This window comes from Aquarana catesbeiana, linkage group LG05 (genome assembly GCF_042186555.1).
Source record: "Aquarana catesbeiana isolate 2022-GZ linkage group LG05, ASM4218655v1, whole genome shotgun sequence".
NCBI lineage: Eukaryota > Metazoa > Chordata > Amphibia > Anura > Ranidae > Aquarana > Aquarana catesbeiana.
Window position 1 is genome coordinate 148,157,808 of NC_133328.1, and position 26,257 is coordinate 148,184,064.

At 42.0% G+C, this 26,257-nt stretch overlaps 1 protein-coding gene across 3 annotated transcripts in view; it reads right to left on the minus strand.

Annotated features, from left to right (window-relative positions):
• Nucleotides 1-26,257, minus strand: part of NEK10 (NIMA related kinase 10) — a 515,946-nt gene that overhangs the window by 383,256 nt on the left and 106,433 nt on the right. For all 3 annotated transcript variants that reach the window (XR_012244412.1, XR_012244413.1, XM_073630267.1), the window contains exons 10-12: nucleotides 25,068-25,147; nucleotides 20,902-20,988; nucleotides 7,196-7,420 (exon numbers count right to left, since the gene is read on the minus strand). Coding sequence is in view for 1 of the 3 variants with exons in the window: in XM_073630267.1 (XP_073486368.1) it covers nucleotides 7,196-7,420; nucleotides 20,902-20,988; nucleotides 25,068-25,147 (392 nt within the window). In the remaining 2 variants the exon portion in view is untranslated. The remainder of the gene's footprint in view (nucleotides 1-7,195; nucleotides 7,421-20,901; nucleotides 20,989-25,067; nucleotides 25,148-26,257) is intronic.

A 26,257-nucleotide genomic window follows, 5' to 3' on the forward strand; every position in this document is an offset into this window, starting at 1 on the left:
TAGGCATTTCTTTTAATGATAACATTAGTCTTTTGTGATTTAGGGGTTGATTTACTAAAGGCAAAAAGACGGTGCACTTTGCAAAATGCAGTTGCACTTGGCAGTTGCTCCAGAGCTTGGTAAAAGAGGTAAAGCTTCACTGTGCAAAGAATACCCAATCACATGTAAGGAAAATTAAAAAAAGAGCATTTTTGCTTGCACATGATTGGATGAGGGAAGTCATCAGAGTTTCTGCTCATTTACTAAGCTCTGGAACAACTGCTCTTGCAGAGTGCACGGTCTATTTGTCCTTAGTAAATCAACCCCATAGTGTCTATTATATGTGATAATAAACATTCTTTGTATTATATTTATATTGACATCATTTGCATTTGACATGTGCATTTTTTTCATATATAAGACAAATACCACAAGGCTAAAGTTAGGAATATAAAGCAATAGTTCGAGTCTCAGCCAGGTTTATATTCTTTTTGGTGGATTCGATAATTAATATACGGTATTTACCGGTGACTCCTCCACAGCCATTTGTGTACTGTTTATGTTCCTTGACACTTTAGAACCTTGAGGAAATGTTTCAAAAAATGTTTTGAATACATTTCAAAGCATGCAGCTCTAGATCCTGGCTGCTTACTGCCCCTGCCAGAGCCTTGGGGAGACCAGCCCAACTCCTGGGGGGAGGCGGAGCATAATTGGTTAGAGAGCATACTGTAAAATGAGCAGTCCCCCTCTCCCTCCACTCCCCCTTCATTCCTTTCTTTCTCCCCCCCCCTCATTCTCCTTCTTTCCCCTCGTTCTCTCACCCCTTTGTCTCTCTCTATGCCCCTCCTTTCTCCCCCCTTTCCTCCCCTCTCTCTCCCCCTCTCCTCCTCCCCCTCCCCCTGTCAATTTCTCCCCCATCTCTCTTTCTCCCTCTTTCCCTCTCTATCCCTCTCCTCCATCCCCCCTATTCTGTGCCCCCCTTCTTTCCCTCTCCCCCCCTCTCTTCCCCTTTTTCTCTCCTTCTTACCCCCTTTTCCTCCATCGCTACCCTTTCTCTCTCCCTCCTCTCTCTCTCCCCCTTCTCGCTTCTCTCCCCCTCCTCACCTTTCTCCCTCCTCTCCCCCCCCCCCCCCGCTCTATCCCCCATCCTTCTTTGTCTGTGCCTCCCTCTTTCCCTTTCCCTCTCTCTCCCCTCAATTTCTCTCTCTACCTCCCATCTCATTCTGACTGCTGCACTCTATATGCTGTGTTATATGTAACTTACTCTTGACCCCTGAATTCTACACCATATGTTGTATGTTACATAGTCCCGACCAAAGCGTTCACTGAAAAGTTGCTGTTTTTTTGTTTTTTTACCAAGCAGAATTTATTTATGAAAATAGCATATTTAAAAGGTACAAATGCAGCGCATAAGTGGCGCAAGAAGAAAATCAGGGTAACAACATCATGTGGGAAGACAAGTGATACAACTTTGGTAATAGATTGACAATCCCAAAAACTCCTACCTGTAAGACCCCTGGGAGGGATAGATCCGCAACCCAAAAACAGCTAAAATAAGGTGAGAAGAAGTGAATCATGAGGGGGGTGAGGGGGACAAGAGGGAATGAGAAGGGGGAACCAAGGAAAGAGAGGGACTGGGAATAGAAGGGCAAATAAAAACAAAATTCAATTAAAACTACTGGGCCATCCAGGGAAGCCAGACCCTGCCATATTTCCAAGGGCAGCCACAATTTAGATACGTTAACTGATACAGCGGTAAGGCAGCATTTATCATAGACTTCCAAGATGACACAGTAGGAGGGGAGGCTGTGGTCCATTTGCACATTTCCTTTTTGGCATAGTACAGCAAGTACGACATTACTACCAGTATTGTATGGTGCGGTCCTTGGTCATCATTGTTTATACCCAGAAGAGCAAGTTCTGGTGTCACTGGAAAGCTGAGCTGGAGACAGGAATGAATGAGGTCAAAGACTTCCACCCAAAACCTGGAAAATATAGGGCACTACCAAAACATGTGCCCATAGGTACCCGGGTGTAGCAGGCAGCGTGGATAAGTAGGAGTACGCCCAGGAAAAATCCTGTGTAACTGTACTGATTTGAAATAGACCCTATGAAGAAATTTTGTTTGTATCAATTTATCCCTAGAAGAAATTACCAGTTTAGGACAAGCTTTCAGACAATCATCTCAGTCCTCTCAGTCAAAGGCAGGGATGTCATCCTTCCACAGATCCCAGAACCGCTTCACCTTTGTAGAATCAACACACAGGAGAGCAGCATAGAGAGCAGAAAGAGGCTTACTAAAGTTGGTTTAAACCAGCAAGTCTTCAATCGGGTTGGCTTGGAGCACTGGCACCTGAGGAAACTGTGATCTGGCAGTGTGGCATCCAGCCTGGTAAATGGAATTTCTGTGAGAGTTAAGAAAAGGTCAAAAGGGAACCCACTGGCATGATATCCCCAAAAGTCCTAATCCCATGTCTAGCCCAAACCTGTGGATCTGGGATAGTGTAAAAGTGTTATAGATCAGGGTTCCCACAAAGGGGCTGTGCGGGTGACTATTGATTGACCTGTAGGAACTGACACCTAGCAACCCCCACACTCTAAGTGTAACTTTGGTAGGAGCAGTAAGCACTACATAAGCTCTGGGGCCTCTATAGACCAATTTACATAATTCAGAAAAAGAACCCAGAAAGACAGTCTCCAGGCAGACCGCAGCATTGGATCGAGATCCAATAAACCACCAGTAGGCAGTGACCAGGTTACCCCCCCCATAATACAACTGGAAGTTAGGTAAAGCTAAGCCTTCGCAACAAGACAGGAACTGCAAGGTAGATTTTGCCAATCTGGGAAGGACCTCGTACCAAACAAATGAAGTAACACAACAGTCAATCTCCTGAAAAAAGGAATTCGGTACCCAAACCGGGCAATTCCAAAAAATGTACATACATTTTGGCAGGAATATCATCCTAAGGAAATTGACGCGCTCTTATGCCCTGTACACACGATAGGATTTTCCGATGGAAAATGTGTGATAGGACCTTGTTGTCGGAAATTCCGACCGTGTGTAGGCTCCATCACACATTTTTCATAGGAATTTCCGACACACAAAGTTTGAGAGCTTGCTATAAAATTTTCCAACAACAAAATCCGTTGTCGGAAATTTCGATCGTGTGTACACAAATCCGACGCACAAAGTGCCACGCATGCTCAGAATAAATTAAGAGACGAAAGCTATTGTCTACTGCCCCGTTTATAGTCCCAACGTATGTGTTTTACGTCACCACGTTCAGAACGATCGGATTTTCCGACAACTTTGTGCGACCGTGTGTATGCAAGACAAGTTTGAGCCAACATCCGCCGGAAAAAATCCATGGATTTTGTTGTCAGAATGTCCGATTATTGTGTACAGGGCATAAGAGATTGAGCAGATTAGACCAAGAGGCACACCGTTCCCGGAGAAGTGAAAGTAAGGGATAAAAGTTTTTAGCTATGAAAGCTGACAGGTCTCGGATCACTTCTACCCCCAAGTATCTAAATTTGTCCACCCAGCACAGGCGAGAGGAGCAAGCCACCTGTCGGTCCCTGAGTCTAATGGGAACAGAAGATACTTGGACCAATTAATTTGGATACCAGAATACGTACCAAAGGTGTCAAACAGTTCCAGGGATGCCAATAAAGGACTCACATCCTGTAGATATAACAGGACATCATCAGCATAAAGTGATAGTTTTACTTGAGCTGCTCAGATCGAAGACCTCAGACCCTAGGAGAATCTCATATCAAGATTGCCAAGGGTTCAAGGGCTAGAGCAAACAAACTAGGTGAACGGGGGCAATTTTGACGGTTACCCCGTCGCAGCAGGAATGAGTCAGACAACGTAGAATTGGTACAAACTCAGGCAAAGGGGGGACTTATAGAGAAGCTGAAGAAACTGTAAGATGGTAGGCTCAGAGCCTAATCTCCGCAGTGTCTCCGATAGGTAAGTCCACGCCACTGAATCAAATGCCTTCTCAGCATCAAAAGAGGAAATTACTCTAGTGCTCATATTATCATGAGGGATGGACACATTTAGATAAGGTGTCTAACATTAATGTCAGGGCCCTTCCCAGGCATAAAACCCAATGAATCAAATCATCCAACACCTTAGAGAGGTGGGTGGCTAGGATTTTCAAAAGCTAAATTTTCCTCATTTAGCAACAAAATCAGCCTATAAGAGGCACAGTCCCGAGCGTCCTTTCCAGGTTTAGACGTAAACACAATAATTGCCTCTGCCATAGAATCAGGGAGTCCAAAGAGACATAATGCGAGTAGAGATCAGTGCGCCTAGGAGGCAGGAGTTCAAAATGTAGGGAATAGAATTCCGTAGGAAGCCCACCTATCCCCGGAATCTTACCACCCTGAAGCTGCCCAATGGCTTCCTGAACCTCTTCCAAGGAAATAGCAGAATCAAGTTTCTCCTAGGCGGAGGGATCTAGGGTGGGGAAAAAATGGCAACCAAAAAGGCTACTAGCTCAGAAACTCCATACTGCACACAGGAAGAAAAGAGGTCCTGATATTTTTGCATGAAGCAGGCGTTAATTTGGTGAAGAGGGGTAAGGAGAGTACATCTCAAAAAGCTCCTATGTGCGTAAGCGTAAATTGGCTTTTAGCAAACCATGCCAGTAGGCGACCAGTTTTGTCCCTGTATTTGAAAAACTCTCTGCGCAGAATGCAAGAGTTGCTGGTTTTAATTAAGTTCTTCTTTAAGGCAATCTCAGCAAAGTGATATCTTTCAAATCTAATTGGAATTTTTTGAGCCCCAGAACCACTTGAGCCCCAGAAGATTTGGCTGCTCAATGACCAGGCCATTTTTTTGTGATAAGGCACTGCGTTGCTTTAACTGACAATTGCGTGGTCGTGCAATGTGTACCCAAACAAAATTGACGTCCTTTTTTCCCACAAATGAGCTTTCTTTTGATCATCTTTGTGGTTTTTATTTTTTGCGCTATAAACAAAAAAAGAGCGACAATTTTGAAAAAAACACAATATTTTGTACTTTTTGCTATAATAAATATCCCCAATTTTTTTTTTAAAACGCAAATTTTTTCCTCAGTTTAGGGCAATATGTATTCTTCTACATATTTTTGGTAAAAAAAATCGCAAGACGCGCATATTGATTGGTTTGCTCAAAAGGTATAGCGGCTACAAAATAGGGTAAAGATTTATGGCATTTTTATTTTTTATTTTTTACTAGTAATGGTGGCGATCTGCAATTTTTATCGGGACTGCAACTTTATGGCGAACAGATCGGACACTTTTGACACATTTTTGGGACCATTGACAATTATACAGCAATCAGTACTATAAAAATGCACTGATTACTATGTAAATGTCTTCTGGCAGGGAAGGGGTTAACACTAGGGGGCGATCAAGGGGTTAACTGTGTTCCCTAGTGTGTGTTCTAACTGTAGGGGGATGGGAGTGACTGGCAGAAATAACAGATCGTTGTTTCTAGCTAGTAGGAACTCATGATCTGTCTGTCCTCTCCTCACAGAACAGGGATTTGTGTGTTTACACACACATGTGCCTCGTGCCCGCGATCACGTGTGGCCGTCGGTCATCGCGACTGCTGGTCACACGCATTGGCACCCCCGCAGTACAGAGGGCGCGTGCCTGCTATCCTGCTTAAAGGGACCGACGTACAGCTATGACGGTTCGTGGGATTGTGCCGACTTGCTGCAGTATAATGACGGCGGCTGGTTAAATATAACCTTTGTTCTGAAGTTTATGTGTGTCTATGAAACTGTCACTTGTGGCACAATAATTTGGAGTATTTTGTAAGTACAAGGACTGTGGCATATGTGTAGTGTATATAACGACTAGGCTCAGATTCAGTTTAATCATCCCTTTTTATGCCAATTCCACTGTTAGGCACAACCTCACCATGGCCACCGTATGCCATGGCTAGCCATCCTAAGACTTCCCAGGTTCTTCGCAATCCTAGTCTTGCCCACATTTTGTTGCACTGATTTGACTTAATTGTACAGCCAGGGAGATTACTTGGATAATAGTAATGTTTACATATTGTTTAAATATCAATTGTTTTAGTTTCTAAAATAAGTTTCTGTCACATATTAGGTTTTAAAAAACATGCGCCCTATTAGTAAATCTTTAATATTTTGTCATTAAAAAAAATTGTGGGGGGGTTGGCCCCCATGATCTGTTATAATAATACGTACTATTAATTATCATAGTTTTAAGTATTTTTAAAAATGGTTCCCCATATCCATATTAGTTAAAGAGTAACTTCAATTTTGTTGAGAAAAAAAACATTCCCCTCTGGGCGATCTATGTACATTGCAGGGATTTTAACAAACTTTGTTGCAGATTCCTACCTTTTGTTATTCTGAAGAAATCCCTGTGTGTTTGTCTGTGCCCATGTTCTGAGTGAGTCTAATGGGAGCGGTTTCATAATTATCAACCAGTTGCTGCACCTGTAGGCCTCTAATGAGGGAAAACTGCAGGGTCTGCATCCCTTTAGACATGATTTCCTATTAGGAGTATCACACCAAAAATGACATTCAGGGGATGCCTAAATTCTGACTTGTATCTTAGTATAGACTTCTGGGAAAGTCAGTGAGCCAATCACACAAGCAGAAAATGACATATCTGGAGGGCATTCTGTACACATTCTTTGTACAGAATATTTCAAGGTAGCTATAGTGCATTGCATTTTACAGAAAATTACAGAGCTGCAGATTGAAAAGGAAAGGTAAATTTTAATAACACTCAATCACAAAATCTGACTTGTGTCGCAATTGTATATGCTTTATCATTATTTTTTTTTTTTTGCTTTTTTTCCCACAAAAGTGGAGTTATCTTTTAAATCAGATTGTGGTTGAAGAGATTTCCAGGATTACAAACTGTGCTCATTTGGCAGCTAAGGTTCAATGGAAATTGCTCTAGTAGATTTCACTTTATCATGTGTAGAGGGAGCCCTGCATCAGGTAGCAAAATGGATTGATAACAAAGAGAACTTTGTCATTGAATAGTCAGTGGTTCCTGTACTGATGAATACACGGCAATGAACAGTAGGGGAAGATAAAAACAAGGGCCATTTTAATAAAGGCTGGGTATTGCGGTGACAAGTCAGGTAATTTGTATTTCATACTGAAAGCGTGAAATTTTATGTGTCTTCTATTTAATGTACAAGTCTGTACAAAAACAAATTTCCACATACCCCTTTAAAATATGGAGCAGCTGTTTGACTCCTCCCCAGGTACGGATCTCCACACTTATTTCAGGGTCTTCACAGATCTGAACCAATACCCAAACCACGCTCCACAGAAGCTTTAGGTGATCGGAGTGAAGCAAACTAAGCAGGGTGGGAACGCCATCATAAACTTTGACTTGTTCTTTTACGTCAGACTCTGAACAAAGAAGTCGTAAAAGCTCTGCTGAAAGTCTGGAAAATGGACAAAAGTATACATTATGTCAGTAGTATAATACTAAAGGAGGATGCATTCTTTAGCATTTGATTACAATTCTTTCTGTTCATTTGAGTAAGATATAATGAACAAACAATTAAACATTACAAGTGTTAAAGTCAAAATCCAGTCAAACCTCATTCATAGATACAAAGAAGAAAGGTTAGGAGCCTCTTTTTGTTTTTGTGTACTAGTTTGGGAGTTTTTTCCTGACTTCCTGTCTATTTGATCTGTGCTAGACAGAATAGGAAGTGAAAGTAAACATGCTTAAAGGGGAAACAGACAGCAAAACAATGTATCATATTTACTTATATTTATATATTATATATACCGTATTTATCGGCGTGTAACATGCACTTTTTCCCCTGAAAATAGAGTGCAAATAATGCGTGCGTGTTATACACCGATATAAAAAAAGCCATTTGTGGGAGGGCGCTAGGCAGGGCCAATCCTGGGCGGGTGCACAGGGTGCACCGCGCCTAGAGGCAGAGGGAGGGGGAGCACCTAGGGCCGGGCTGAGGGGAAGAGGGGGCGAGCACCATCGGATTACACAGAGCGGGGATCTCCCGCCTACCCAGCTGTCGTTGTCATACAAAGTCCCGCCTCCTGGACCAGCTCCTATGATAGACAGCACACTGGTCCAATGCAAGGAACGTGTAACGTCTATCATAGGAGACGGTCCAGGAGGTGGGACTTTGTATGACAGCGACTGTCGAGTAAGCGAGAGATCCCCGCTCTGTGTAATTCGGCGGCTCTCCTCTCTCTAATCCCTGCGCTAATAGGCACTGGTAAGGCTGCGCTGATGGGCACTGATCAGGCTGCATTCATGGACACAGGTGAGGCTGCATTAATAGACACTGGTGAGGCTGCATTTATGGACACTGGTGAGGCTGCATTGATGGACACTGGTGAGGCTGCGTTCATGGACACTGGTGAGGCTGCATTGATGGACACTGGTGAGGCTGCATTGATGGCCACTGATCAGGCTGCATTGATGGGCACTGGTGAGGCTGCATTCATGGGCATTAGTGAGGCTGCATTCATGGGCACTTATCAGGCTGCATTCATGGACACTGGTGAAACTGCATTCATGGACACTGGTGAGACTGCATTCATGGACACTGGTGAGACTGCATTGATGGGCACTGATCAGGCTGCATTGATGGGCACTGATCAGGCTACATTGATGGGCACTGGTGAGGCTGCATTCATGGGCACTGGTGAGGCTGCATTCATGGGCACTGGTGAGGCTGCATTTGATTAATTAAAAAAAGTTCTGAGCTACCCTTATTTTGCTTCAAAGTTCTTTATTTAAAATTTAAAGTGCAAGTTTACCTTTACAGAAAATCTGTAAGGTGAACTTACACTGGACCCCCTCCCCATTCCCCCCCCGGTCCCGCTAACCTGGAGCCCAGCAATCCCACGCACTGACAGCTCCTATCACCGCTGTACCGGTCTGGGGATTTGAAATCCCCATGGATTTCTCTCCTCTTCGCCCGCGGTGACAGGATGGGCTGTGCGAGTTCTGATTGGAGCCGCTCATGTGATGCCGCTGATCAATTAGAATGTTCCTAAATGTTCCTCCTGACGAGGTATGTTTTGGAGATTAAGCCGAGAGGTTTTCTAAGCCCCGGACAGGTGAGGCAGCGACCTGGTGTGTCAGTGCGGGTGATCACTGTGCTCCAGGTCAGCGGAACTGGAGGGGTGAGGAGGGGGTCCTGAATGAATGAATGAATGAATGATTTGTAAAGCGCTGCAAATGCGAACTGAATCGCCTCAAGGCGCTAATGCGTTTTGTGTTGAGAAGCTTCTTAGAAGAGGAAGGTTTTTAGTTTTTTCCTGAAGGCCAGATGGTTTTCTTCCATGCGGATATGAGTCGGAAGAGTATTCCATAGCCGAGGTCCCTGGACTGCGAATCTGCGTTCTCCCCTTGTTTTGTAGTGGTGTTTGGGAACGAGGAGGAGGTTTTGGTTGGATGATCGCAGATTGCGATTGGGTGTGTAGTGTTTTATTTTCTCTCGGAGGTATTGAGGGGCGTTTCCTTGTATGCATTTGTGGGTGAGGCAGAGGGTCTTGAATGTGATCCGATTTTTTACCGTTAGCCAATGTAGGCTCCTCAGGGATGGGGAGATGGACTCCCAAGGTTTTTTTCCTGTCAGCAGTCTTGCCGCCGCGTTTTTAATGGCCTGTAAGCGCGCAAGCTGATATTGGGGTAAGCCTATGTAGAGTGAGTTTGCGTAGTCAAGACGGAAATTGATGATTGTTCCAACTACTGCTGCTTTGTCCTTTTCTGGGATAAAGGGAATGAGTCTGCATAGCAGGCGGAGGAAATGGTGAGATCCGCTAACTACTGATCCTATTTGTGCATCCATTGTCATTTCTGAGTCAAAGATAACTCCGAGACTCTTGGTTTTGGTGCTCGGGGAGATGGTCTGTCCAAAGACGGTGGGAGGTATCCATGGAGTCTTGGTTTTGGGATTTTGGTTAGCGTTTAGGAGGAGAAGTTCTGTTTTTGACCCTTTGAGTTTGAGGGAACTGATGATCATCCAGTCATCTATCAAAGTGAGACATTGCTCTAGTTGTTGATGGTGGTCTTTTTGTCCGGTGATGCGGAAGTAGATTTGGGTATCGTCAGCGTATGAGTGGAAGCAGAGGTCTGATTTTTTGATGATTTTGAGGAGTGGGCGGATGTAGATGTTGAATAGCACTGGCAACAAAGGTGAACCCTGGGGGACTCCACAGGAAATTGTCTGGGTGTCAGAGGTGAATGCTCCAAGTTTCACTGTCTGAGAGTGATTCTCTAAGAAGGATGCAAACCATTTTAGACTCGAATCTGTGACTCCTGCAACTTCTGTGAGGCGGACAAGTAGAGTATTGTGGTCCACTGTATCAAATGCTGCACTAAGGTCTAAGGTCTAGGGTCCTGTGTAAGTTCACCTTACAGATTTTTCTGTAAAGGTGAACTTAACCTTTAAGTTTTTTTCCTGAAACGTCCCTCTTAAAATGCATAAAGTGCATTCTATACACCAATAAATACGGTATTTATATTATTTATCAGGTGGGTTTTTTTAATAAAAATCACTACACCATGATGGTATTTCTGTTCCCTCTCTATACTAACCGTATGGACATGAAGCACACTGACTCTTGTCCATTGAACTGTGGACCAGTGATTACAGCACTGAGAGACCTTCCCAGGTATAGACTTAAATGGTCAACATAATCTAGTGAGTGCAATTCCAGGTGGAGGCACTAGCGGTGGAGGCTTTGGTGTGATATTGGAGTGTCCACAGGAACATGACAACCTACAAAAATAAGTTGGATGATCTTAAAAATCGTTCCAAAAGGAACAATCTCTGTTGGATATTCTGAAAAGTCTTAAGGGACTACCCCTGAACTTTTTCCTGAATGATGGCTCTTTTTTGGGAATGAATGTGCACATCACACACTACCAAGACATCTACTTCTGGGGATTAACCTTTGGCCCAATTATTACCAGAATCCTGAATTTCAGGCATAAAGTTGCTATTCTTCATGACACAAGCACTTTAGGAGAGCTTCTCTTTAATAACAATGGCATCATAATCGTTCTAGATTTCTCATCAGGCATACTATACAATGCCAAAGTGATCCCTTCTTAGCTGTCAAGAAGCAATTTAAGAGACAGAAGACAGTTATATTACATGTTCTATCCTGCCATGCTCTAAGTTGTAGCAGATAGATAATTGTCCTTTACTACACCAGAAGAAGTTGCTGCATGGCTTGATGGACGATCCCCAACAACCGCCTTACAACTTAGGAAGGCCAGCTAAGTTCTGAATCTCTTCCTTAACCTTCTAACCTGTCAAGAGTTACATTGCCATTAATACTAAGCTACAGTATTACAAGGTGCCTAGCATACATAGGCCACTTTCACCACTGGTGGCCTGGGTTGCACTCTGTTACATACTGTTCTTTTAATACTACTAGGGGATCTGTGCAGCTCCCCATTTCTCCTTCAGTAATTATGAACCATCCTAATACTTCCTACATTTACATGCCTACCATCAAGGGCCAGCATGCTGCTCCAACTGCAGTCAGCTATCTGATGCCAACAGGTTACCTACCTAACTTTCTCTCACAGTTATGGTTTCTTATTGTTCAATAAGCACTTTACAAGACCGCTAGGATTCCTACCATGTATTGACTCTACATTCTAACGCTCGCAGTGGATACAGTATATGAAATTCTGATATTTATCTGCATTTGGTTGTATATAACTTATCATAATCTCAAAACTGTTTCTGAACCTGAAAGTCAAGCTATCTCTAGTCTTCACATTTGTTAAGAGATACAAACTCATATTATCTGTGTTCAGGAGTTCCATTTCATTGGCTCCAAGGTCTTAGTGCTAAAAAAAAACATGGGCTGTCAAATCTATTATTGCTACATGTTCTGTCTACTCAAGAGAAGGCTCCATCCTAAAAGTCTTTGTCACTGAAGATCCTGGATCTTAAAAAAAAAAAAAAAAAAAAAAGATGTATCTGGCCATTATGTACTGCTTAAAGAAAAACCCCAGGAGTTACAGCAGTTTTAAAAACCTGCTGCCTTATAAAGGGTTAAGTCCAACCAGGCGTATGTAGATGTATGTTTACAGCTATTGCTAAACCCCCAGTACACATAAATGAAAGATGCAATCTGCAAAACATTAATAGCCACTATTGAAAAAGCTGGCTCAAGCCAAACTGCAATATAAGAGAACACTATAGAATACAAATGGGGAGATTTAATAAAAGTGGAGCACACAGAACCTGATGCAGCTGTACATAGTAAATAATAAGCTTCTAACTTCAGCTTATTCAATTAAGATTTGACAATAAAATCTAGAAGCTGATTGGTTATCATGCACATCTGCACCAGATTCTGTGTGCATTAGTTTTAGCAAATCCCCCATCAAACTCTTCCTACTACAGTAGACAAAATACAATTTGTTTTATGCTAGCCAAAAATCTTAAAGTTTTGCAATAAAGTTGGGAGGCTACTGGCTTATTTAGCCACTCCTAAATATAGCCTGACAGCAATGCTTAGAATAATAAATAATCTGGGGCATGAACACAAACTCCACAGATGCTGGATGATTCAAATCCTTTTTCCAACATTGTCAACAGGTGCTACAGAGGATCTAAGGGCCACAATTTCCTAGGAGGAAATCACATTTCTAAATAACAAACACCTGGCTTAGTGGGTTTCCAGCAAACTTATATAGTGTTTAGAAAAGTTCAACTGAGTGAACATCTCCTATACTGTGGTCCACCAGACTGGTATCCTCTATGCATAAGGACCTCATAGTCCTTATATTAAAACTGAATATGATCCCGACAAATGGCCATTCAGAGGTACAGTGCAGAGTTGCCCCCTGTCCCCATTACTTTCACTTTGGAAATGGAACCCATTGCCATTTTGATCCACATTTCCTCAAGAATTGAAGGTCTATGCAAAAATTCCATGGAAAAGCATACCTCATTGTATGTAGGTGATACTCTTCTGTATCTAGCAGACCAAGATCAATCCATTTACAATGTCTTAGATATTTTCAGAGAATTTAGGATCTTCTGAAGACTCTGTGTGAATTGGAGGAAATATGCTCTCTACAACCTTGACAAAGACTCTCAATCTAAACACCCATACTCCCAATTGGAAGGTAGATGAATTTAAATATTGAGGGGTGGTTGTGCAATTTCCTCTAAATAAATATAACATCAAAATATATAGCTTCTCCTTTTCACCCTTCAGCAAAAAATAGGCAATAGATGAAGCTCCCTCTTGATTTCATGGGCAGGGTTTATATTTCTTGCACAAATCTCTTATACTGTATTTCAGCAAATACCCCATTCTTGGGCTCACTTACCATCTTTAAACAGCTTAATAGTATCTGTGCCAGAGTCTGGCTTAACCAATTTGATGAAAACACCTGCACAGCAATAGAGAATGTCCTTGTTTCATCTTCTGAATCTTTACATGTTATTTACAGCCAGTCTGTACCCCCTTTACCCAGTACCTCTACAATTACAACCCCATTTAAACTCTCCATATATGTAAATATCTACACTAGTTATTCTACAATAGTTATTGGAGCAGCTCCTTAGAAAACCATACCACACTGAATTAGTTTCCATCTGTTATTCTGCTCTTTTGAAAGGATGTACCTTTAAATATGATAGACCCAAGTAGAGACTGCAGATCCTGGGTGGACATAATTTGAATCCACCTACATGACTTTAATAGCCTATAAACACTAAGTGTTTCAGCTGAAACTTTTTCAGCAGGTCCATTATACTACAGTTAAATTACATAAACCAGGTCTGCTAATGTCTACCATGTTTTAAGAAGCTGGGGAGAAGAGGTTGACTTTATATATGCTCTATGAAACTGTAGATATTTACAACAATTCTAGTCCAGGATCAACACTTTTACTGAGGTAGGTCCCTATAATCTGTAACCATAAATTTGCCTCCTAGGCCTCCTGTGGGACCTGCAGACCCCAGCCCATGTCAAATTCTTCCTACGTATATTGTTTTTTTATGGTGTATCTGTAACGGAACGTCCCACACTCCACTTGAGTGCTTCCGTCAGTATACCACTTCCTTGTAGTCTGGATACAGATATCAGATATTCCAACCGCTCATAAGCACAAAACAAGGCGAGACTTGCTTAGATGCTAACATGGACTATTTTTAATTAGAATCAAAATTACAAGACTTTATATGCCATTGGAACCTGCTCTAACAATACAACTGTAACCTAATTAACATGAGCTAATTATCTAACATGACCTTTTGCCCAGACTTGTGGTCACCAAGCTTCACACAGTACATTATACATTATCATAAGTACAACCAAAGGACGTTTTCACAATAGTAGGAGCTAATTACAATTAACAATACAAACAGTGTCCCCCCCTCAGCCTAGTCATCAACAACTATAGTAGGAGTAGACTGTTCGTCTCCTAGCCAGTCCTGGAGGCTAATGTGATCAGCTCACTCAATTAACATGTTGAGTTCAGAATCAAACAAACCAATAATAGTCTTTACATATATATCCTGGGAAATATTGGGGATAAATATTACTGTCCCATTTTAAGCAATCCAAGACATACCCTCCAAGTCACCATTTCCCATATGGCATTCACAGGGTCCCCAGAGTCTGTGTGTCCTGGGGGACCAGGACCCGAATCCACAGTAATACCACCTCAAGAGTCCCCAGGCATACAGCTCACAAAGAGCACTGTTCCCCCAAATGCCAGGGCCCATAATCGGTCGGCAAGAGGCCCGCATTCAGTCCCCTCCAAAAGCCTCCATCCCGGGTGAGTCCGTCACAGTATCCTAGCATATACTGCCTCATTATTACATAAAATCACCTATGAACCTGCGGTCCAATGGCCAGCTTGTGATGGGCACTTTGCTCCCTAGCTCCTCTAACCCCTCTCTGGATCATTGGAGAGCTCTCTGGTTATCTAATTTCTTGCACTCTCTACCCAAACATACTTTTTCCTCGGAAATTCATTTATTCAAAGACATTTATTTGGGAGAGAGCCCAATTCAAAGATCCCTTTCCACCTCTTACAAGTTTCTTTGGGAACTTCACGCTCAGCCCTATCCCTCCTTCCTTGCTATATGGGAAAGAGATTTACAAGTAACTTTTTCTGACCCTGAAAAGGAGTGTATACTTTTTTTTTGCACACAAATCTTCCCTGTGTAGCAGGTACCAGGAGACCACTTACAAAATAACGACTTGCTGGTACAGGACTCCATCAGTCCTTGCCAAATTGTTCCCTCAACAGAGTGATCGCTGCTGGAGATGTGGTTCGTCTGAGGGCACTCTCTTACACATTTTTTGGGAGTACCCTGAGCTGTGCATATTCTGGCAACCTGTACTTCAGCTGATCCACAAATTTACTGACATTTCTTTGCAGGACAACCCAGCTACAATATTACTTAATCTCACTCCGCTATCAAAGAAGCGATACCATAAATCTCTACTTAACCACTTATTAAATGAAGCATGAGCTTGTATCCCTAGCATGTGTAAACAGCAAACTGCCCCAACGGTTGTGCAATGGCTCACAGGGGTGAATGATATCGAACAACTGGAAGACCTGATGTTGGCCCTTCAAAACCAGAGGAAGATAAGACCAGGTGATTTTATTGGAATCTCTTCCGTTTCTCTGAGGAATATCTGCAACAGCTCTATATTGCATAATAATACTGAATCCTGTCTTTCTGACTCCCCCAGTGGTGACCTCCTTTTCCCTCTTACCCCCCCCTTTTTTTTTCTTCTCTCTTCTCTTTTCTACTCTTGTTTTTTTTTTTTCTTTTCCGTACTACCCTCTTTCTATAATATATGTAGAATTTATTTTTGGATGTGCACAGATCCAGGCAGGCTCGGGTATGTTTTGACTTTTGTACATTTGTGCTTACTATGCCCTGAGGCTTTCTGGACATGGGTTCCTCCACTGCACCCACTCTCAGAATCCAAGAGGTCTTTCTATAGCAACTATACCAAGTCCTTTTTCTTTATTCAGTTAGACCTCTGACATCTTCACACATGGATTTTGGTTTGTCAATGTGGTTTTTGTATGTTATACTGTATATCTCTGTGGATATTTTTATACTCTTATAAAAGTACCTTTGCAGTGAACCGAAGTATATGTTAGACTCATGTATGGAGTCAATATTTTTCTTGTTATCTGCTGCAATCCTCTAGACAAAAAAAAAAAAAAATCACCTATGAACTAAGAAATAAACTTCAGAACTGTGAAAAAATATGAGGCCCTTTGCTTCACTCAATACAAATCGTTTGTGACTCGATTATTAGCTATGAAGGTTCTTTGAAGATCCACCCTTTGTAATACTTCTTGTTTCACTTACCAGAAGTTCAATATATTGTAGAAGCTACGCTTATTTTGTATTCCCGCTTCTTGCTGCTAGGGAACGGAGTACCGATCAACAGCAAGAGGCATGTGTATTTTTACTTTAGTCTTGTATTTCTTTCACATCTGTTCAATAATCCTCTATTAAACAACTCAAGCTTCCCGTTATAATGACCAATCACTCCTGTTCTCTCTCCTTGTGCAGGGTGCCTGGTCTGCCCCTTGTAGTTTTATGCGGACAGCCTGTAATAGGAAGGCATGCTAAGTCTCTTCTACAGCTCTGCTCCCGACTAGGGTTGCCACGACAGTCCGGGTTCTGAATCATGTGTCCTGCTTTCAGTCTGCTGGAAACCTGGACATATTATTCAAAACTGCATTGTGGTTCCCACCATTGCTTCCTAACGGGGAGGAGAGGATGTGGTGCCCCTAGTGAAGAGAGGAGGCAGGCTGTGTCTCTGACAGGATGGATGCCCAAGCTCCCCAGTGAGGACAGAGTCTGATAGTGGAGGACACCCTCAGGATGCCCAGCTTTGGTTACACTCTGCTTTCTTAGTGACACAGGCGGTCATGTTTCCTGTAGTAAGGCTAAAATGGCAGCTCTGGAGGTAGGGGAGAGGTCAGAGAATATTACTGATGACATGATCTGATTGCGTATCTGCATAGTGCGTTGCCCGGTGTCTGACTCAGACAGTGTGTACTGTGTCCTGGGTGGTGGAGGGGCTCCTCATTGTTCCGGGCTCTCCAGGTGTCAGAAGTAGTGTGGACATGTGTCAAGCTCTGGGAGAGGGGAGCTGCTGTCACCTCTCAGGTCTTCACTGCCTGGACTTCCCCTGACTTGTCCTTGGGATAGTCTGAGCTGTGACCTGTCACATGGGGTGCTGTGGACAGGAGGCTGGGAGATAGCCCAGATCTCTGCAGATCTCTCTCCATGGATTATTCTATGAAGCTTCCTCATCTTCTTCCTCTCATCACAAATTCTCTAGAAGAGCATCAGTGTGAATTTTGACAGCACAGAGTGCCGCATCGCAAAGTACTCACACCTATACTCTATACCTATACTGTACTACATTTGCATCTGTACAATGTGCTGCATCTCACAATATTTGCATTTATACATTGTGCTGCATCGCACAGTATTTGCATCTGTACAGTGTGCTGCATCGCACAATATTTGCATCTGTATATTGTGCTGCATTGCACAGCACTCACACCAATACATCGTTACACATTGCACAGTACTTCCTACACTCCTGCCCTATATACGCTATACTACATACTTCTCACCAAAGTGTTTCAGTTGCTGGTCAAGCAGTCCCTGGCTATTTTAATGAAGGTCTTCTTTACAGTAGGCTCAGATAAAATGTTAGCTCTCTGACTATTTTCAGTGTATGCAAAATCATATGTAATGGAAGTTTTATTTTATTTTTTAAATAATTGCACTGAGGTTTATATATGTCTGTGAGGCTCTTAGTTACATAGTAACATAATTACGAAGGGAAATCCACTCCTGTAAGAGTTATTATGGGAAAAGGTACCTCCACTGATGCTTTATCACCAAGGCTTGTTTCCACAATAACCCAAAATTTTCAAAATCCAATTGTCATTGGGACAGAAAGTGAGGTGAAATCTTCTGAACAGGGGCACAGACAGCAAAACAAATGATACAGGGGTGTTAACCCTTCCCTATGCTATCTAAAAAGCTTAAAAATTGTTTTTTTGGTTGGAGCTACACTTAAAAAATGTACCTGTTCCGACTTACAACAGATTCAACTTAAGAACAAACCTACAGACCCTATCTTGTTTGTAACCCGGGGACAGCCTATACACAATCCTTCACCCACAGTTGATCCAGAGAAAGGCAAAAAACCCCAGCAAAGCATGCTCCAATTTGCTACAGCGGGGGAAAAAATCCTTCCTGATACCCCGAGAGACAATCAGATTTTCCTTGGTTCAAATTTACCTATAAATGTTAGTACCCAGTTATATTATGTACATGTACATGTACATGTACTCTTACTTGCGGCACAGCAAGCTAAGCATATTTTTAGGGTGCAAGAAAGCTTTTTTTATTTAACAATGCGTCCCAGATCTTTTACAATCTAATAGTGTATACTACAAAAAAAGGTGTAACCCTACTCCTGACTCTGGCCGTGAGCAACATAGTAATGATCTTACCACTAATTTTAAAAAGTAATGGGATAAATTCACAAAGCTAAAGTAGCAGGATAAGGATCCCTATTTTCAAAAATGTGACCGTTATTTTTATTGGAGTCAATAGGATTTGAAAATTACAGTTACATGGCTAAACAAAGCCTCTTATTCTTGTGGTAAAGCGGAACTAAACCCTCCTATCTTATGAAGCCAAGGAAGTTGCCTCCTTAGCCGCTGTTTAATCTACAGTTTCCATGATGCTGCACATGTGATCAGTTGTGACACCAGCCATTTCATGGCTTGACAGTTTAGTTGACACCACAAGCAACTGTGTCAGTTATCATTCACAGCATTCCTTGAATGTTACGGTTTTGGGAAACAATTTAATTGGTGGGTAAAGTTCTGCTCTAAAGCTTTGTGCATTAAGCCTAGTATCTATGTTTACAAAGGCATAGCTCCCAACTCTTCCTGATTTTGAGGGACTGTCCCTGATTTGGAACAAAGTCCCTTTGTCCCTCTTTCCTCCTCATTTGTCCCTCATTTTGGTCTGGTCAATCGCCAGTATAAAGGAATAGTAGTGGTAAAAAAAAAAATAACACTTGTGGATTTAACTAATCATTTTTTTGTATAATTCTCCTTTAAGGGGGCATGGCGGGGGGGGGGGGGGGGTCTTTCCTATGCCTACATACTTTTGCTAATAGGTGTCCCTCGTTCCCATCTCAAAAAGTTGGGAGGTATGGCATAGGCATTAGGTGATATTTGACACTCACAAATGGCAATGTTGCTGGATCCACCAAAACCTGTATTTGTTTTATCAAATAAAGAAAAGTTATATTACAAATGACACTGTATTTTCTGTAACAGAGTAGATGTATGAATGTGCAGTCCACAAATTGATAATAGGCTCGGTTTTAGCAGGGTGAAAACTAACACGTTGACAATTTTCATAGCTTTCCCTGTTCTCATGAAAACTGTAATAGGAAAGGAGGATCCAGGATCCTGAAACACTTTTCTCTGCTGAAAATATTACCATGAAATATAAACAGGTTATGACATATCCAAAATATTCACATTCAGAGACGTATCCTAGCAAAGACCAGATACAGTAAACTACAGGTAGATAAATGATACTTAAAAAGATTACCTCCATTAGTTTATTGCCCAGATTAAAAACTGTTTATCAATAGATTTTTATTCTGCTCCGACTTTGAGATAGTCTGACTTGTCCTTTAACCAATGAAAACAATCCCAGTGTGACATAAATTCCTTTTCCTGCTGCTGTAATCACCATGTCGGATGTCACAAGTTGGATGGTTAGGACGAGGATCAATCAGACTTTGATCCAACTTCAATGATATTGAATAGGCTGAAAACAAACCAAAGTAGTGCAGGAACCTTTTTCAAAGTCAGACCGACTTGTGTCAGACCAGTTAAGACAGCTCTCATAAGGGAACCATTGATTTGTACACATCAAACGACATGTGCTCCCAAAGTCAGAGCATATGTCGCACCAGTGTGAACCAGGCCTTAGGCTCGATTCACACCTATGCATGTTGCTTTTGAGCGTTTTTGGAGGGTTTTTTTTCATGCTTGCCACGTTTTTGAGCAGCGTTTTTGCGGCGTTTTTGCGGCGTTTTTGCCGCGATTTGCGTTTTGCGTTTTTTTTTTTTTTACAGTTTTTTTTTACAGTCTAAAAAAAAAAATTAAAAAAAACAAAAAAACGGCAAAAACGCATCAAAAACGCTGCAAAAACGCTGCAAAAACGGTGCACTTGCGTTTTTGATGCTTGTCCATTGAAATCCATTACATGCAAAACGCTGCTTTTTGCATGAAAAAAAGTCCCCGACCCTTTCCAAAAATGCAGAGAAACAAAAAAGCATTGATGTGAACATGTTCCATAGGAACCCATGTTAAAAAATTCCCGTGCATTTCTGCAAAATGCAAAATGCATCAAAAAACGCGCTAGTGTGAATGGAGCCTTAGACAGGGTAGACAAGTGTTAAAACCCTTGTCAAGTTATTATTGCTGTATTTGGCCCAAGGTAGTGAGCATCACTCTTTCTACAGTATTTCTCCTAGCACTCATTGTTAGAGAGATTTCTTATCACCTCCTGTTCTCTTCAGGGCAGGAAGTGAAGGTAAATCTCCCAATGGGAGACACAAAAAACCCTAATAGGGGTTTTAACCATTCCTTACTCAATCCAAGACAAAAATGGCATTAAATATAATTTGTTTCCAAAACTATATCTAATGTTTTGTATTAAAGATGCTGGGGCTATAGAATTTATAGAATTATAGAATTTATACATGAATTTTATATACAAATAAAATAATATACAATAGATTTTCGTGAAGTTCGGTGCCTGCAGAATATAAACATGTCTTTAACTCTATTACTAACCTTTTAGAAAGCAGATCATATTCATGCAATATAATCATAAGACTTTCCACCAAGCTGAGTTCACTTATTGCAGATCTGCACTCTGGGCTGCATAGTAACACAATTAAAAAGACCGTAAACAAAAAACAAAAACAAAAATAATCAGTAATTAATAAACAGTAAATGAATATGCCAAAAAGTGTTTATGATACAGTGTAATATATTACCCACTGAGCACAACTGAATTTCAAACTGTCCACTTTGTGTAATTCAATAAATGAAGGTCCTGCTTGCTTTATTTTAATTCTGCACCACACAGGAATAAATCTGACATAAGAAAGTGACTGTCCATTTGCAATACAGTAATACTGATGAATGCAACTTTCTATGTTTTCCTAAAGTTTAAAAACCTTTTTTTGCCAATGAACATTGATCACATTTTAAAATAGAAACTATTTTAAATGGTTCAGCATTTGCCATATGGAGCTTTGCTCGAATGTTCGCTCAACCGCCACGGTCAACGATGAAAAAGGTGCTGCTCATGAAAGTTAGTCCTTGTTTTGGCACATCTGAAGTCCATAAAAGAAACGACGCATACGAGGGGTCTTCAAAAACGTTTATATTTTTGTTGGCAGGAGGAGTAGTAATTGGTCTGAGAGTGTTATGTGACTAGTCTGTCTGGCAAGCCAGCTGACCTTGCAGTTTAGTGTAAGAGTTGTCGCGTTGTGTTGAAGAGGGCTGAGAAACGTATAAAAAAAAGTGCGGAAACTTTTTGAAGAACCCTTGTACTAATGTCAGTCCTCAAAGATCTTTATTCAGGACATCTACACTGACAGTCCCTGCCTGTAGCCAGACCCCTCTGATTTGTTTTGCCCTGATTGGGCTTAGTCGTAAAGATAGTCTTTGATAGACATAGTAGTTTAGTCCCTATGATTAAGCCCAATCAGGGCGAACGGTGTCAGAGGGGCGTGTAAACTTTTCTTTAAAGACCGAGGTCATTAGTGTGTAACCTTTCTTGCGCTGAATTTTTAGATGGTTGTTTGCAATTATCATAACTCTCCTTTGTTGGTCAAATAATTTCTAGTATGTTGACTAGGATGTAAAGCTAGATATGCATACATATTCAAAAGGGTAGTATAACATTCAATGACAATAAAAGTGCAATACTGTAGTCCCAATAACTTTTTTCCATGCAGTAGTCAGAACAGCAAAAGAATAATAGATTTGCTACTATGGGTAACTACCTTTGACACATCACCATTACAATTTGCTTTACATTTTCAAATTAGCCCAATGATGTCAGGGTTATTATATACTTTATATATACAGTGCCTTGAAAAAGTATTTATACCCCTTGAAATTTTCCACATTTTGTTATGTTATAACCAAATATGTAAATGTATTTTATTGGGATTTTATGTGATAGACCAACACAAAGTAGCATATAATTGTTGTGAACAAATAAATATCTGAAAAGTGTTGCGTGCATTTGTATTCAGCCCCCTTTACTCTGATACCCCTAACTAAAATCTAGTGGAACCAATTGCCTTCAGAAGTCACCTAATTAGTAAATTGAGTCCACCTGTGTGCAATTTAATCTCAGTATAAATACAGCTGTTCTGTGAAGCCCTCATAGTTTTTAAGGTAACCTTAGTATATAAACAACATCATGAAGGCCAGGGAACACACCAGACAGGTCAGAGATAAAGTTGTGAAGAAGTTTAAAGCAGGGTTAGGTTATAAAAAAAATACCCCAAGCTTTGAACATCTCACAGAGCACTGTTAAAGCCATCATCTAAAAATCGAAAGAGCATTGCACAACTGCAAACCTACAAAGACATTGCCATCCACCTAAACTGACAGGCTGGGCAAGTAGAGCATTAATCAGAGAAGCAGCCAGGAGGCCCATGGTAACTCTGGAGGAGCTGCAGAGATCCACAGCTTAAGTGGGAGAATCTGTCCACAGGATAACTATTAGTCATGCACTCCACAAATCTGGCCTTTATGGAAGTGTGGCAAGACGAAAGCCATTGTTGACAGAAAGCCATAAGAATTCCCGTTTGCACTTTGCAAGAAGCCAGGTGGGGGACACAGCAAACATGTGGATGAAGGATCTCTGGTCAGATGAGACCAAAATTGAACATTTTGGGCTAAAAGCAAAAAGCGAAAACTAACACTACACATCACCCTGAACATACCAACCCCACTTTGAAACATAGTGGTGGCAGCATCAGGTTGTGGGGATGCTTTTCTTTAGCAGGGAAAGGGGAAGCTGGTCAGAGATGATGGGGAGATGGAGACAAATACAGGGCAATCTTACAAGAAAGCAAGGATAGGGAAGCTGGTCAGAGTTGATGGGAAGATGGATGGAGACAAATACAGGGCAATCTTACAAGAAAATCTGTTAGAGTCTGCAAAAGACTTTAGACTGGGGTGGTGGTTGGTTGTGGTCCTTTTAGCAGGACAACGACCCTAAACATACAGCCAAAGCTACGTTGGGATGGTTTAGATCCAAGAACATTCATGTGTTAGAATGGCCCAGTCAAAGTCCAGACCTAAATCCAATTGAGAATCTGTGGCAAGACTTGAAAATTGCTGTTCACGGACGCTCTCCATCCAATCTGACAGAGCTGGAGCTATTTTGCATAGAACGGGCTAAAATGTCACTCTCTAGATGTGCAAAGCTGGTAGAGACATACCCAAAAAGACTTGCAGCTGTAATTGTAGCAAAAGGTGGTGCTCTAAAGTATTAACTCAGGGGGCTGAATACAAATGCATGCCACTTTTTTCAGATATTTATTTGTAAAAAAATGTGAAAACCATTTATCATTTTCTTTCAATTTCACAATCAGACATGTACTGGCCATCGGGACTACCGGGAGTTTTCCGGTGGGCCGATGGCTCAGTGGGCCGTTTTTTATGCAGAGTTTGGCAGCAGCAGGAGCATGGCAGCAAACAGTGCCGGGGATTCAGGGAAGGTGGCCAGCGAAGAGGGCAGTTAGATGCGAGAGTCCGGGAGGGAGAAGAGCTCCCTGACCACCGAAGAGTAGTGGGTGCGGTCACCCGGCGCTCCCAGAACCTCGATTCCTGTACCTCCTCTCTGCTCCAAGAACAGTGCAGCCTGGGCCAGAGGACAGGCTGACTGGGGGCCCGGAGGAAGAGGATAGGTGGGAGGCGGAGGCTGCCAAAGAGCCGCTGGAAGAAGCAGAGCAGTGAGAGCACCCCCAGATCAAGAGGGAGACTCGGCGCTGACGCTGCTGGCCATCAGGTACCTGTCATCCTACACAAACCTGCCCGCACACAGAGCCTGCGGGGGGGAGCAGAGGGGGGAATGCAGATAGGGACAGTGCTATGTGGTCTGTCTCAGCCCTCCCCTCTTTCTCTCAGCCCCCCTCTTTCTCTCAGTCCCCCCTCTGTCTCCCACCCCCCTCTCTTTCAGCCCCCCTCTGTCTCTCACCCCCTGTCTCTAAGTCCCTTCCCTCTGTCTCTCAGTCCCTTCCCTCTGTTTCTGAGCCCCCTCCGTCTCTCAGACCCCCCCTGTCTCTCAGACCCCCCTCTGTCTCCCAGCGCCCCGTCTCTCAGTCCGCCTCTCTGTCTCTCAGAACCCCCTTCTGTCTCTTAGACCCCCCTTCTGTCTCTCAGATCCCCATTTGTCCCTCACCCCCCTCTGTCTCTCAACCCTCCTCTGTCTCTCAGCCCTCTTCCCTGTCTCTCAGCCCCCCTCTGTCTCTCAGACCCGCCGTCTCTCAGACCCCCATCTCCCAGCCCCCCCTCTGTCTCTCAGCCCCCCTCTGTCTCTCAGCCTCCCTCTTTCTCTTAGCCCCCCTCTCTCTCGTCCTCTCATGATTTGCAATAATGGAAGTGGGGGCCTTTTGGTGGGCGTGATTTTTTTTGGGGGGGCAGCATTTTATTCAATTAAAGTGGGCTGGTCTGGATGAAGTCCAGGGCCACATTTTGGTCTCAGTCCAGCCCTGTTTACAATTATGTGCCACTTTGTGTTGGTCTATCACATACAATCCCAAGAAAAAACATTTACTTTTTGGTTGTAACATGACAAAATGTGGAAAATAGAATAGAATGGAAGGAGAAAAACAGACAATTAAAAACAACAGGTCTAATACTTGTAAGTGAACATGCATGTAGTTCAAAAAGTAGAAATGTAATGTTACATTTTAAAACGGACTCACCTTTCAGCCAAACTGGTAAGAGCAAGCAGAGCACCCAGCAGCACATTACTGTCTCTAGCAGCTAAAAGTCTGATCAGAGTCTGAAAAAAAGTGTATACAACTTTAGTTTGCTTGCTTAATAGGTATTAAACTTAAAATGTATGTCTGGCCAAAATAAAAAAAAATATATTCAGTACATCCATGCAATGTATGCACACTTCCCCATTTTTTACAACTATACAATATGCAACTATATACCCTTTGAAATGTGAAGATCACTCCAATAATTTCTCTTTCTATTAAATAGATGTCTCTGTTTCAACCAGTATTATCTTTTTGGTTGGCCACACAATACTTATCCTATAGTTTTTGGGATTCAACAACCTAACAGTGAATGACTACCTGGGCCACCCTGCATAGTATCAGGAGCGAAAAATTGTGGAGTGGAGACAGGCTCTTCAATGGCTGACCTATAGGTTTCCTGATCATCTTGGGCTTTCTGACAGTTCTGTAGTTGTAAATAAACATCAAATATACTCTTTACGTACACATGTGAATTATTTTATTCATTGTCCCTTGAATATCACATTTGAATGCACCTCTCCTGATCACTTTGGAGTAGCAAAAGCTGCCTTTTTAGGGTTCAAGCATTGTTTATAGTATAGTATACTGTGTGTATATAGTATATATAGTATATATATATATATATATATATATATATATATATATATATATATATATATATATATATATATATACTATATACGCACATTATATACAGTGGGGAAAATAATTGTTTGATCCCTGAGTCAAACCAGCATAACAGAGGTATGGATGGATGGATGGTCTCTCCTATACTCCTTCTCTACATTCCCAATGCAATCTCCAGATTTAATATGACAGCAAATGATTCATTGAGTCAAACCAGAATAGTTGAGGTATGGATGGATGGTCTCTCCTATACTTCTCCTCCACCCTCCCAATGCAATCCCCAGACTTAATACGGCATATTCATGACATAGGAAAGGATGATAAAGATCTCAGTAGTGTAGTATTGTTATACTTTATTAAAAGGTTAAAAGCAATTGCACTTACATTCATAAAGTTGATACAAAGTATGTATAAACATCAGATGGCTGCCTCAGTGTGTGGGTCAGCTGTAAATTGCTTGTCACTGACTGTCCTTGCTTGACTAGTTCGCCCCTCCCACT